This window comes from Haematobia irritans, chromosome 2 (genome assembly GCF_050003625.1).
Source record: "Haematobia irritans isolate KBUSLIRL chromosome 2, ASM5000362v1, whole genome shotgun sequence".
In the NCBI taxonomy this organism is placed as follows: domain Eukaryota; kingdom Metazoa; phylum Arthropoda; class Insecta; order Diptera; family Muscidae; genus Haematobia; species Haematobia irritans.
This window is the reverse complement of record NC_134398.1, coordinates 99,853,343-99,868,070: the sequence shown is the minus strand read 5'-3', so window position 1 is coordinate 99,868,070 and position 14,728 is coordinate 99,853,343. Positions and strand designations below refer to the sequence as shown.

General features: G+C 34.0%; 1 protein-coding gene and 1 pseudogene across 10 annotated transcripts in view; both read right to left on the bottom strand.

Moving 5' to 3' along the window:
• The window catches only part of TTLL4A (Tubulin tyrosine ligase-like 4A), a 673,269-nt gene that overhangs the window by 129,355 nt on the left and 529,186 nt on the right, over window positions 1–14,728 (bottom strand). For all 10 annotated transcript variants that reach the window (XR_012719464.1, XR_012719465.1, XR_012719467.1 and 7 more), the window contains one exon: window positions 560–838. Coding sequence is in view for 5 of the 10 variants with exons in the window: in XM_075295709.1 (XP_075151824.1) it covers window positions 560–838 (279 nt within the window). In the remaining 5 variants the exon portion in view is untranslated. The remainder of the gene's footprint in view (window positions 1–559; window positions 839–14,728) is intronic.
• Window positions 3,657–12,932, bottom strand: LOC142227590 (uncharacterized; annotated as a pseudogene).

Sequence of the window (14,728 nt, the reverse complement as noted above, 5' to 3'; positions counted from 1 at the left end):
TTTCTTCCAAATACACTTCCTTTCAACGAAAAGCAAATGAGAAACGAACTTTGTTTGTCTAAAATTTCGTTTGGGAGGAAAGAATTATTTTTTTGCGTGTGGAGATGGATAAAATGGCTTGTTATTTGTTGAGGTGATTTAAAAAAAAAAAAAAATAAAAATATTGAATTTCGTTAGTCCGAAAATTCGTTCTTCAGAAATGTCCTTGGTTTAAACCAAAATGTTGCAACTTATAAATTTTCTAATATGTAATGAATACTTATCTATCTCTTCTCATCTATATTTCATAGTATTATGTTTATATTGTCCTATATTGACGTAACACTTTTTCTTTGCGATTTTAATTTTGATTTCTACCTAACAAATTTAATATATCAACACGATTGCATATTTCAAATATAAATATTTATGACAGCACTTTAACACACGTACGAGAAAGTGAAATGGGATAAAGTATAAAAAAAGGTTTAAGGGTGTGATTAATTTTGATTGTTTTGTTCATGTGTTTGTTTTTGTTTTAAGATACCATATATAATTTATAAAGGAATAATATATTTACCTTCTTTGTGGGTATTTGCGGAACTTGCAGATGATAACGCTCTTCACAGTATTGACGCAGTAGATTAATCCCATCAATACGATTAGTACCATATCGAGCTTCCCATGCATCCAATAGTCGATTGTAATAACGAGGTGTCTCAGTATATTTTAAATACTTGTAGGTCTCCGTGGTAGGGAAAATACGTTCTAGAGGAGCACTCCGCGCCAATTCATCTTCAGCTATTAAAAGACAGCGCACGTCATCTGGTGTCAAATTTTCAAGGATTGCTTCAATGTACTGCAAAATAACGAAGAAGAGAAGTGAGTAGGAAATACAAGAGGACGAAAAGTTCTCTTCTGTAAAGAAAACAATGTCAACCGTAGGGATGTCGAACAATGCGTGCAGCTTTGGCATTACCAATGTTGCGGTCAAAGCGCTGTTTTGATATAAAGCCATCGGCAGTTATAATTTCCAATTGTGTAATGCATATTTTTTGTATTGGCCCTAGAACCCATATAATGCACCCATACATATCCTTGCATATAAAGTCTTAATTTTAATGTGTATTTCGTACACATTAACAAAAAAGCATATTGATCCACATAAATGCCATATCACCCATAATTACCATCACTGACACAGTATAACAGTTTTAGATAGTGAGAGAGTTAACTAAACTGGTTTTACTTTTATATTGCTCTGGATGGTTACAAAGCAATTATACATAGAACAGTGTGAGTGATTTTGGCAATTGCTTTTCTTTAATGTTTTTTATCAAAAATTCCCTTTTTATCCTGGCACAAGCGAACGTTTAGAATTTGATGAAGAGGTTTAGATCATACTTTTGAAGTTTTGGTTTTGCCTTAAACGCATCAAACAGTCTCTGATAGTATAAAGAAGTGTAATAGATAAAAATAAATCCTTTCAAATTGAATTTGCTAAAGAATATATTTTGCTTTGCCTCCTAGGGAGACTGTAGTATTGTTACGGAAGATGATGGGCAGTTGGAGAGACATTTAAACGAAAATTTGATGTGGAGGCGCATTGCTCAAATATATATATAGATGGCGTCGCTAGTATTAAATGCATATTATTTTTATATAAATGCATTCAAATGATTCGTGTCTGTAAGTCTATTAGTTTGTGAGATAGAGCGTCTTTTGTGAAGCAAGTTTTGTTATTGTGAAAAAAATGAAAAAAAAGAAATTTCGTGTTTTGAAATTCCTGTTTTCTTAAGGGGAAAATACGGTGGAAGCAAAAACTTGGCTTGATAATGAGTTTCCGAACTCTGCCCCAGGGAAATCAACAATAATTGATTGGTATACAAAATTCAAGCGTGGTGAAATGAGCACGGAGGACGGTGAACGCAGTGGACGCCCGAAAGAGGTGGTTACCGACGAAAACATCAAAGAAATCCACAAAATGGTTTTGAATGACCGTAAAATGAAGTTGATCGAGATAGCGGAGGCCTTAAAGATATCAAAGAAACGTGTTGGTCATATCATTCATCAATATTTGGATATGCGGAAGCTCTGTGCAAAATGGGTGCCGCGCGAGCTCACATTTGACCAACAACAACAACGTGTTGTTGATTCTGAGCGGTGTTTGCAGCTGTTAACTCGTAATACACCCGAGTTTTTCCGTCGATATGTGACAATGGATGAAACATGGCTCCATCACTACACTCCTGAGTCCAATCGACAGTCGGCTGAGTGGACAGCGACCGGTGAACCGTCTCCGAAGTGTGGAAAGACTCAAAAGTCCGCTGGCAAAGTAATGGCCTCTGTTTTTTGGGATGCGCATGGAAAAATTTTTATCGATTATCTTGAGAAGGGAAAAACCATCAACAGTGACTATTATATGGCGTTATTGAAGCGTTTGAAGGTCGAAATCGCGGCAAAACGGCCCCATATGAAGAAGAAAAAAGTGTTGTTCCACCATGATAACGCACCGTGCCACAAGTCATTGAGAACGATGGCAAAAATTCATGAATTTTGAGGCAAAACCGAAGGAGTACTACCAAAATGGTATCAAAAAATTGGAAGGTCGTTATAATCGTTGTATCGCTCTTGAAGGGAACTATGTTGAATAAATTAAATAAATAAAGAAATTTTGATAAAAAAAGTGTGTTTTTCTTTGTTAGACCGGGGACTTATCAGCGAACCTGTTATATATGATTCTGTTTAAGATTTAAATGATTTGAGAAACAGGTTTGAATATTAATATTCTTTTGGATAAATGAAACAAAAATAAAAACAAAAATTAATTTTGAAAGTTACTAATCTGTTTGATATGAATCCATAGTGACTTTGGTATAGGATTGTGTTTGGGGTTTTTTCGTTTAGAATATGGCCAGTAGAAAGAACCAATTTTGGTTGGGTGGGTCAAGACAGGCCGAGAGCACTACCATCTTTGCTATAAGCTCCTGTATATCACAAAAACAGGTACATTAGGGCATACAACGCACGTGATTTTCTAAATGTAATGTTAGCTTATAGAATAGAACAAGAACCCTGCCCACATATCCCGATCTAGCTAGTCTCCAAGCACGTACGTAAAGTTCGATTTGTAGCCGTTTAAGGTGTACAATGTTTTTCCCCGTATTCTGTGGCGTAACACTGCTAGCTTCGTTTTCCGTAACATTTCGTTTGGTGATTAAAAGATATAGAAAAATTTTTAAATTTGTTTTATATTTGAAAAAGAAAAATTTTATTTCATTTCACAGCAGTAATGAATTTACTTCGATTACAAACATAAAGTGTTATTTAGTTGAACTTGTCTAAATGAAAGTGTCCGCAAATTATTCGTTTCATTGAAGTGCTCTTTGGTAAACCACATTCTTTGTTTTTTGGTCTAACGTTAACACAAACAAAGCGGATGGTTTCCTAACTCGTGAACATGCAACGTATAACTGACCATATGAAAAACAATGATTTTCTAAATTTATCCCGCAAAACTAAGCGATTGGACTTGCGACTTGCTAATGGTCATTGCGAACACAAGGCGAACTGGAAATTACAATCGTTTGAAGTCAATGGGAAGATCTGTCGGAATCATTGGTATTCGAGAAATACATACATTTTCACCTGCGTACTTTCCGTTAATAATGGTTGCCTCAATCAAATTCGGCATAAGTCATTTTACCGAAAGTCGAGTTCCGTTGCAAAGTCATAATAGCCGTACCAACTTTGAGTTGCAAGTTATGTGGTGGAAATCCTGGTAAATCCAGAGCGTTCAAAAACTCCGTTGGATAATTTACAACATCATCTGGATTTGGTACGGAATCAACGGATTTGTATGTTACCAAATCGCCAGCAATTTTTGATTGAATGGTGAAATTCAGTGCGTGTACATCATTATTTTTCGCCGCAAGAATTGCTCGTTGACTTAACCAAGCATAATTCTGATAAATCTCACTAATATTTGGGAAGACATTTTCAATAAGATCTAATTGAGAGTCCACAAATTGGCAAAAGTCGTTGGTAAGCGTTATTAAACTAGTTATCGCATCAACTGGGACTCTTCCATTTCCAACAGCTAACAATTGTTTTGAAAATTGTGCAGCACTTTGATCATTCTGAAGTTGAACTCTCATATTAGTGGTTAGCGATGTTTTTACGTCATTCCATAAAGGTGATGCTTTCAGGCAAGCATTCAATTCATCTGCAGGCGTTCCACGGGGAATTACTAGTAACGTGTGCCTGCAATCGTCTGCCAACAATATTATCAAACCGCCAAAGATGTTGTTACTTCTCCGAAGATCCTTCAGATCTGCTTCACACATCGCAAAGAAGCTAGTCAATGTTGTCGATAGTGGTCTCTCAGCTCGTTGTGCCGCATTTGCCTCAGTGAAGTAAACTCTATGGCCATTTTACAAATACACTGATAAGTGTACAACTGTGGGATATCTTTCATGAATTTGAAATGAAAATAATCGGCACAATGCTTCATTACTACTGACATATCTGCCCATTTGGAAGTTACTGATTTCGTCATTCGATTTTTTCGACGCAATACCAAACACAGCCATGTCACTGCCTTTTGTGACATACTTGCACAAATATTTGATTGATTTCGCCGAATGACAACTCTCAACGTTTGTATGTGTTTCGAAAATTCGTGATAGAAGCCGGCAATATGGTACAATAAATTCATTTCCGATCTCAATATCTTGATTTTTGACTTTAACTTTGATAATTTGACCATTATCTTCTTTTGAACTCCGACGACAAACTGGACATCCATCGTTACATGTGACTGTTTCAGCGGATATCGTTTTGTGCACTTTCCATCAGCCATGCAAGGCGATAATGGATTTAATGCACCGCACGGTCCATGCACCATCTGTGTTGTCACAATGTCGTGTAGATTGTAAAATCCAGATGTATGCAGATGATGAAAACATGAACCTCTGTATAGAAAAAATTGACATTGACTTAATTAATGTACGTGTATATAACTGGGCTTGTAAAAATTGACTGATTCTGAACCCATTAAAATCAAAGTATCTTGTAATCTCGGGAAGACATATCTAAGAAGACACTTTTCTTCACACCTAGCAAATAAATGGTTCGATTATTCCCCGAGTACATACATCTACTAATTTGGGAGTGACTTTTAATTCCAATTTATCATGGTCGAGCCACATATCGAGTGTTATTGGACGTGTGTGTGGTATGCTAAGAAACCTGTGGGCTGTCCAATCTTCTACAACTCCAATCTTCTTCAACAAATTAAAAGTAAATGCTTACTGCTTCTTCACAAAATAATATATACAAAGAAGCCCGCACACCTGTGTAGTCATATTCGTTTTGCCAGATCAAATAGAGGCATGCAAATCATTCCCCAAAGAATAAAGACTCTTTTATCGGAACGACAATTTTTCATATTCAGCATCAGTCTGTGGAACTCTCTACCATCGAATTTGCAAACAATTAGCACTGCTAATACTTTCAAAATAAAATTAAATAATTTCCTAAATTATTACACCCTCAAAAAAAAATCGCTTCTTTAACATATGTTCCAAACATATTTTGCAGGAAGCACATATATTATTGGATACTGCCGAAACATTAATATGTTTGTTTTGTGTGAACATATTATATGTTTGGAAGCATTTTGAGCCCAAAAATATTATATGCTTGGAAGAACTTTTCCCAAAGACGATTGTGCTCATTGCCTAACATACTCGTAATTTTCACTTCCAGTGGTTAGCATGTCTGCCTTGCATGCAAAGGGTCGTGGGTTCAATCCCTGCTCCGACCGAACACTTTGTTTTTTATACCCTCCACCATAGGATGGGGGGTATATTAACTTTGTCATTCCGTTTGTAACACATCGAAATATTGCTCTAAGACCCCTTAAAGTATATATATTCTGGGTCGTGGTGAAATTCTGAGTCGATCTGAGCATGTCCGTCCGTCCGTCCGTCCGTCCGTCCGTCTGTTGAAATCACGCTAACTTCCGAACGAAACAAGCTACAGACTTGAAACTTGGCACAAGTAGTTGTTATTGATGTAGGTCGGATGGTATTGCAAATGGGCCATATCGGTCCACTTTTACGTATAGCCCCCATATAAACGGACCCCCAAAATTTGGCTTGCAGACCCTCTAAGAGAAGCAAATTTCATCCGATCCGGCTTAAATTTGGTACATGGTGTTAGTATATGGTCTCTAACAACCATGCAAAAATTGGTCCATATCGGTCCACTTTTACGTATAGCCCCCATATAAACGGACCCCCAAATTTGGCTTGCGATCGCTCTAAGAGAAGCAAATTTCATCCGATACGGCTGAAATATGTTCTCTAATGACCATGCAAAAATTGGTCCACATCGGTCCATAATTATATATAGCCCCCATATAAACCGATCCCCCGATTTGGTTTGCGGAGCCTCTAAGAGAAGTAAATTTCATCCGATCCGGCTGAAATTTGGTACATGGTATTGGTATATGTTCTCTAACAACCGTGCAAAAATTGGTCCACATCGGTCCATAATTATATATAGCCCCCATATAAACCGATCCCCCGGTTAGGCTTGCGGAGCCTCTAAGAAACGAAAATTGCATCCGATCCGGCTGAAATTTGGTACATGGTGTTGGTTATGTTCTCTAATGACCATGCAAAAATTGGTCCATATCGGTCCATAATTATATATAGCCCCCATATAAATCGATTCCCAGATTTGTCCTCCGGAGCCTCTTGGAGGAGCAAAATTCATCCGATCCGGTTGAAATTTTGAACATGGTGTTAGAATGTCGTCTCTAACAAACACGCAAGAATTGGTCCATATCGGTCCATAATTATATTTATATAGTCCCCATATAAACCGTTCCCCAGATTTGATCTCCGGAGCCTCTTGGAGGAGCAAAATTCATCCGATCCGGTTGAAATTTGCAACGTGGTGTTAGTATAAGGCCGCTAATATCCATTCCAAAATTGGGCCATATCGGTCTATGGTTATATATAGCCGATCCCCAATCACAAAAATTGGTCCATATCGGTTCAAATTCATGGTTGCCACTCGAGCCAAAAATAATCTACCAAAATTTTATTTTTATGGAAAACATTGTCAAAATGTTATTTCTATAGAAAATTTTGTCAAAATTTTATTTCTATAGAAAATTTTGTAAAAATTTTATTTCTATAGAAATTTTGTAAAAATTTTATTTCTATAGACAATTTTTTTCCAAATTTTATTTCTATTGAAAATTTTTTCCAAATTTTACTTATATAGAAAATGTTGTCAAAATTTTATTTCCATAGAAACTTTAAACTTAATTATATACGTATTTAATCGGCCTTTTTTAGTTTAATATATACTACGTATGGACTACCTTGTAATTTAGAAGACGATGTTAGGAAGTTTTAAGATACCTTGCCATCGGCAAGTGTTACCGCATCCCAAGTAATTCGATTGTGGATGACAGTCTTCAGTAGAAGTTTCTACGCAATCCATGGTGGAGGGTACATAAGCTTCGGCCTGGCCGAACTTACGGCCGTTTATACTTGTTTTTTTTTTTTAATTTACACATTTATATTTATACTATATTAAATTTTTATAATGAAACTTCGAAATGTGGGTTATTAAAGATTTATAGTCAGTAACAGTGCTTGATATAAACGAAATTGACTATTTTTTGGATAAAATATTATTTATTTATTGCAAAAACAACAATTTTGTAACAAAAAACTGTTTTTGGTACAAAACTTTAAAATTTGGAAGGAATTCAAAAACTCTAACAAAAGAAGAACGTGGAGTCGAGTATAATAATACATAAATAATTTTATAATATAAACATAAATTTAGTTAGGCGTGGACAGTTTTTTACTACACGGACGAAAAAGATTGTTTTTCATATGTTTGGGTATAAACATTATATGTTTGGAACTCAAATTTTTAAACACAATATTTTTGAGTGCAAACATATAATGTTCATAAACTAGCATAATATGTTTGGGACATATATGTTAATATGTTAGAACATATTATGTTTGGGACATAAAATGTTTGTAAATATAATATGCTTGGATGCAAACATATATTAATTTAGATATAGCCCATAAACATATATGTGTTTACAAAGAGAGACAAAGTGTATGCTGGAAGTAAAATACACAAAGAAAATTTCATTAAATATAGGAAAAATACTATGTGTGAATATAAACAAGTATAAATTTACATATTATGAGTAAAAATATATATGTTGTGATATAAGACTTCGCCAAAAATTTTATATGCTTAAGTAAAACATTAAAATGAGTATTCGGAGAGAAAATTCATTCGGAACCAAGATAAAATATATTTGAAAAAAAGAGCATGAGTTTTGTTTATCATTTTCGCATTACGCACTGAAAAAAAAGAATGCCCGGTTCCAAAGATTTTGTCTTTACTTTAAAAATTTTGGTATTGATTCCGAGCCAAAGAAGCGGAGTATACAAGTAAGGATACTCTTAAGACACTATTCTCTTTTAAATTTGGGTTTTGTGTACTTGCTTCTAGCCCTACCAACATTTTTTTGAATTTGGGGCGCTTCTGAGAATCCCCACTACGTCGAAAACAATCGTATACGACATCAAAAACTCGTCGGAAAAGCGCCGTCACTATTGAGAAGTTGTACCACGCCAAGTTACTACGAAAAAGTTTCTCATCAGTGCAATTATTAGGTGCCTATTTAGATCAATTTCGAAGGACGCCAATAAGAACCCCTGCAAACTATCAGAAAAGTGCATTTTAAGGTAATTGTAGAAGAATCATTGTGGTCAAGTAAAACACGATTGTGTAGATGTTTATTGATTTGATTAAACATTTATAATTTCTTATAAATATAACATTTTTCGGTTTATCTCATCACATTTAACATAATTTTTTGCATTAATAAAAGAATGATGTTGAGTTTTAAGTAGCAAGTTACATATTGCAGCGTCTATCAGCCAGTTTGTTTATTTTCGATGGAGACAGCGTGCCTGGAAAAATATTTGAAAAACGATCACTTTATTCTATTTGGAAAGTCGAAAATTGTTCACCATATACCTTTCACAATTTTAAGCGTAATATCTATGTTTTCAGAATGCTTTTTGATATGCTTCCCCCATCACAGTTCGCGATGGTTGTGGTGACATTTACGAGTCTGTGGTAGCGATGAGGATGAAATGGAACTTTGAAATGCTGGCAGGGAGGAAACAGATTTTAATTTTTCGCTTTTTCAGCTTTTTTGTTCATATGCTATCAAAGTCCTTTAAAAGCAAGTTAACGACAACTTTATTTTCCAAATTAACTTCGAGTAGAAATTATGCTATGTTCCAAGTAAAAACGTCTTTTAAATAAAGTGTTGAAAATATTTGAACGATTTTTTGCTTTGTTGTCAAGATGCAAAAAGACAACAAATTTAAAGACAATTTCATTAAATTTTAAGAATCTTTCTGAATTATCAAAGTCATGTTGACCTTAGGTGAAACATTATTTCTTTCATGTTATGATACTCATTTTTAAGTGAAATCGCTTAACTATAAGGACAATACGACTTCACTGAAAAGTTTATGGACTTTTGGACAAGGAAAAAAACTTTATATTAGAGAAATGCTTCTTCTATGCTAAGCAACATTTGTATTCGTATTTTAAAGACATGAAATCTTTGACCTCACGACAATATTTTTTTCAGTGCGGGCACAATTTTTTTGTTTCGTCAAAACAAATCGGAACGTAGGACGAGTAAGTCAAAATATTCAAACAAAGGTAATTAAAGGGATCTTCATAAAAACTAACGAAAGGGCACTTTTAAGACACAATTCTCTTTTAAATGGGGTTTTGCTTTTTTTCATATGCTATAAAATGTCCGTTAAAAACAAGACTTCCAGTAGAAATTATGCTATGTTTCAAGTAAAAAATGTCTTTAAAATAAAGTATTAAAAAACATATCCTATTTTTGAATGATTTTTGCCTTGTAGTCAAGATGCAAAAATGCAACAAATTTAAAGACAGTTTCATTAATTTTAAAGAATTTTTCTGAATTATTAAAGTCAAGTTGACCTTAGTCGAAAATTTGTTCTTTCATGTTATGATACCCATTTTTAAGTCAAATCACTTAATTATAACACGACAACACGACTTCATTGAAAGTATCGACCTTTGAAGATCTATAAAAACAAAGATTAGTTCCTCTTTATTAATGAGTAGTCCAAGAGGAGTTGACGGATTTTTTCGAAAATAAAAGTGCGCATTGAGTTCGAGTTTTGCCGCTAAAATTATTCCTCATTTTAGCGGCAAAACCAGAATAGCATTACAACTTTTTCCGGTAAATTGTATTATAACATGGTGGGGAAAGATCCAAAACAACAATTGAATAAGTTTATTTTCTTTAAAAGAGATTATTAAAGAAAAGTAAAAGGGTAAACATGGCCATTTTAACGTGATAATGTCAATTTATACCGGCTTTAAGAATTAAATTAAGTACAAAATTATTCGTTAATAAAAATTCATATTTATTTGTATTTCTAAATTAATGGTGTTACATGCTAGCAAACAATTGTTCACACCAAAATAAATTTATGTGCTGTTTTAAAATTACTGTTTAGAATTTAAATATAATGTGCTTTTGAATGGTTATCGTTAACCTTAGGATTCGATGGAAAAATATTTATATATACTCGACTTCACGTTCTTCTTTTGTAAGAGTTTTTGAATTTCTTCGAAAATTTAAAACTTGTATACAAAAACCTTTATTTGTTACACAATTTTTATTGTTGCAATAAAAAATAATATTTGATTTGAACTCAGTCCATTTCGTTTATATCAAGCACTTTTCTTTTCTGACTTTAAGTCTTTTATAAAACACACTTTACAATTTCGTAGTAAAAATTTAATATAATAGTATGTAATGCTGAACACCTTTTCGGGAACTTCCGAACGTATCTGGAATATATGTTAAAAAATATATAAAAAAAAATGGTGTTGGTCGAAGCAGGGATCGAACCCAGGTACCCTGTCACGCAAGGCGGACGACCAACCACTGCTCCACGCTGCCAACAAATGTATGTTTAACAATGTTATGTTGTTAAACAATGTTATGTTTGCATCGGCTCGTGGGCGCCGCAGGCTATGCTATATAAATATAACTTATAACGATAATTATCTCTTGATGACCATAACAGCTACGTAGGCCAGTGGTTAGTGTGCTGGCTTACAAACTGTGTAGTCCGCTGTTCGAATCCCCGTCCGACAAAAGGTAAAATTAAAAAAAATTTAAATATAATAATTTCTTCTAAAATGTTTGTATTACAGAAAAAGGTGCTAAAAACTCGTGGAAGTGAGAAAAATGTGAGGGAATATACAATTAGGCAGAAAAAAAATTTGAGCACAATCTTCTTTGGGAGAAAATTCTTCTAAGCATATAATATTTTTGGGTTCAAAATGTTTCCAAACATATTATATGTTCACATAAGAACATATAGTTTTTTTGGAAGACAACATTATTGAATTTGGATGGAAAAATACAAAATGTTTGGAACTTAGACTACCCAAACATATTATATTGTTTAGACCAATATGCTTTCAAACATATTATATATTGGAAGAAATCAAACATATAAATGTTTGGGCAATACCCAAAAATTTATATGCGTGAAGCAAAATACATTTGGGAGTATATGTTACAGAAGCGATTTTTTTTTGAGGGTGTAGCATTTAACACCATCGCTGTAAAATGCCTTTTATTTTTCTTTAATAATTCATATTAAAGAAAAAAACTTTTTAAATTGTTTTAGCTGCAAAACTCGAACTTAATGCCCGCTTTTATATTTGTCCGTCAACTCCTCGTGGACTACTTATTAATAAAGAGGAACAAAACTTTGTTTTTTACTTTTTACTGTGTAATTTTTCACTATTTCCCCTTATTTCGTTCTACTGTCCCAACTCTAAAAAGAGTATAGTGCCCTTTCGAAAGAAAAAAATTGTGCCCATAATGCCAAAATGATAAACAAAACACATGTCCACACATACATAAAATGCTGCTCTCAAGGCTAAAACATATGCTGTTTATTTGTCTATTCTCTTGGTTCCGAATGTCTATTCTCTTTATTCAAATTAAATAATATATAGACTTAAGCATATCAAATTTTTGGCCTTACCATAAAACAGTTTTCCGAAACAACATACAAGCGGTTTCACAGAAATCGTTTTCTTTTGATTCTTTCGCTGTGTTATGTTGATATCTTTCGTCAACTCTCCCGGATTCCATCTCTATTTCTTTCTCTATACTCTCTCTGTCGCTTTGAATAAAATATCACAACATATGTATGTTTAGTCGAAATTTGTAAATTTATATATGTTTGCTTTCACACATATGATTTTGTATGAAACATTCATGGCCCAAACATAATATATTCTAACATATTAACATAGGTGTCCCAAACATTTTGTGTTAGTTTAGGAACATTACATGTTTACACTTAAATATATTGTGTTTTAAAATTGTGCCCGAAACACATTTTGTTTATATCGGAACATATGAAAAACATATTTTTCTAACAGTGTACTTATTTATATATTTTTTATATATTATTGTACTTATTGTGCTTTTTTTATTAATTCAACATTGTTCTTCATTGTTTTGTGACAAAATTACATTCTGTATCACAACTTGAAACTAGCACTATCACTTATAAGATGCAAATCTTGTTGTGCTGGTTTTCAAATAAAATAAATAAATAAAAAAATCAGTGACTGGATCAGGAATTTCAGCGGATTTGATGTCTTCCACTTCATTTGAATGTAATTTATTCAGTAACCAAATTAGTATGTGAGCATGCGGTAGGCCACGCTTCTGCCATTCCAACAAAGTACATATAACAGCGTGTGTCACCAAAAACTCGATACTTAGGAAGGACATCCATCATAACCTTGAGTTTTTGCTGAAATACTCCGGTGATTATGTCATGGCGATTTTGCGGTTTTTGGCCCGGTTCCAACTCACGTTCAATTTCCGTCCACTTCGGATTGCATGTGAACGTTCCCTAATTTCGCACGTACGTCATAGCTTCCGGTATAAGATGATGGGAGAATCGCCAGACGTCCAATATTCTGAACATCACCATATGAATGAATAGTATCACGCAAGTGTATATAGTCCTCAGATCGTAGTGGAAATCGGTTCGTGCGTTGCGGAGATGCATCCAAAATGGCGCTGTATATAAAAAAAAGATTTTCCCGCTTTTCCGTTGAAATTTTTGTTGAATTTTCTTTGCTATAAACCTTACGGAGCCCGAGACCTTTCCAACCAATGTAAACCCGTGTAAATCGGTTCGTGCGTTATGGAGTTGCATCGAAGACGGCACTTTATGTAAAAAAAGATTTTCCCGCTTTTCCGTTGAAACTTTTCTTGAATTTTCTGAGCTATAAACCTCACGAAGACCGAGACCTTTCTAACGAATCCAAACCCGTGGAAATCAGTTCGTGCGTTATGGAGTTGCATCAAAGACGGCACTTTATGTAAAAAAAGATTTTCCCGCTTTTCCGTTGAAACTTTTCTTGAATTTTCTGAGCTATAAACCTCACGGAGCCCGAGACCTTTCCAACGAATGCAAAACCGTGGAAACCGGTTACGCAAAACCGTGGATATGGGTTCTTGGAGATGCATCCGAAATGGCGCTGTATATACAAATAGATTTTTCCGCTTTTCCGTTGAAACTTTGTTGAATTTTCTTTGCTATAAAATCGGTATGAAATCGGTTCGGTTATGGAGTTATTGCGTCAGGAAGGAAAACCTGACTTATTTTTATAGTGGAAGATTGTGCTTTACTTTCCTTATAACTGAAATGTTTTCTTGAAGATGGCAGCTTAGGAATACAATTGTTTTGCTTGAGTTTAGGCTAAAAGTTGTCCACTTTCACATTCAAGTAAATTGAAAGTTTAGCAGGTGCAGTCAAAATATCGTTTTTGTGATATATTCGCGCAATTTTTATTTATTTTGACTTACACAAACATTTACCAATAACACGAAGGATTCATTAAACTTGTCTTGAATTTACTAAAAATGTCTCTGGTACATAGTAATGAGAATATTCCACAAAGTATGGACAATTACCAACCGACCCAATGTATAATATGCGATAAAGATTTTGAACTCGATGAAGTTATTGTTTCTATTTCACGGAAGCATATATTTCACAAGGATTGTATTGTGAAGGTAGTTAAAGAAACGCAAGAATGTCCAATATGCGCTAAGCTATAGAGACTGAATAGATTAGTTCCTTATGAAATTTTGCCAAATTCTAATAACCAGGAAATACCAACTGATAATACAAATAATAAAAGTACTGGAGCAATACCAAAGCCTTCAAATCAGGGAAAGAAATAAACGCATAGAAATATGACAGAGCCAAATATTGATAGAGTTTCTGCGGAAGGGGGTGCTAGATCATTAGACCACTTATTGGATATATCTCTCAATGTTTCGAATACCAATCAACAAAATTTAAACAATACTAATAATAATATTTTAAGCGGAATTCATAATAAAAATAATTCCACACGAAGAAAAGACCTGTTAGAAAGAATTTAATGAATAATCGCTTTGGACAGTTATCCAGACTTAACTCCAATTTTGACAATGCCGTACGATCTTCCAATCTCTCTTTAAACAATTTTAATAAAAACAACCCAAATAATTTCCAAAGATCATTAGAAACCC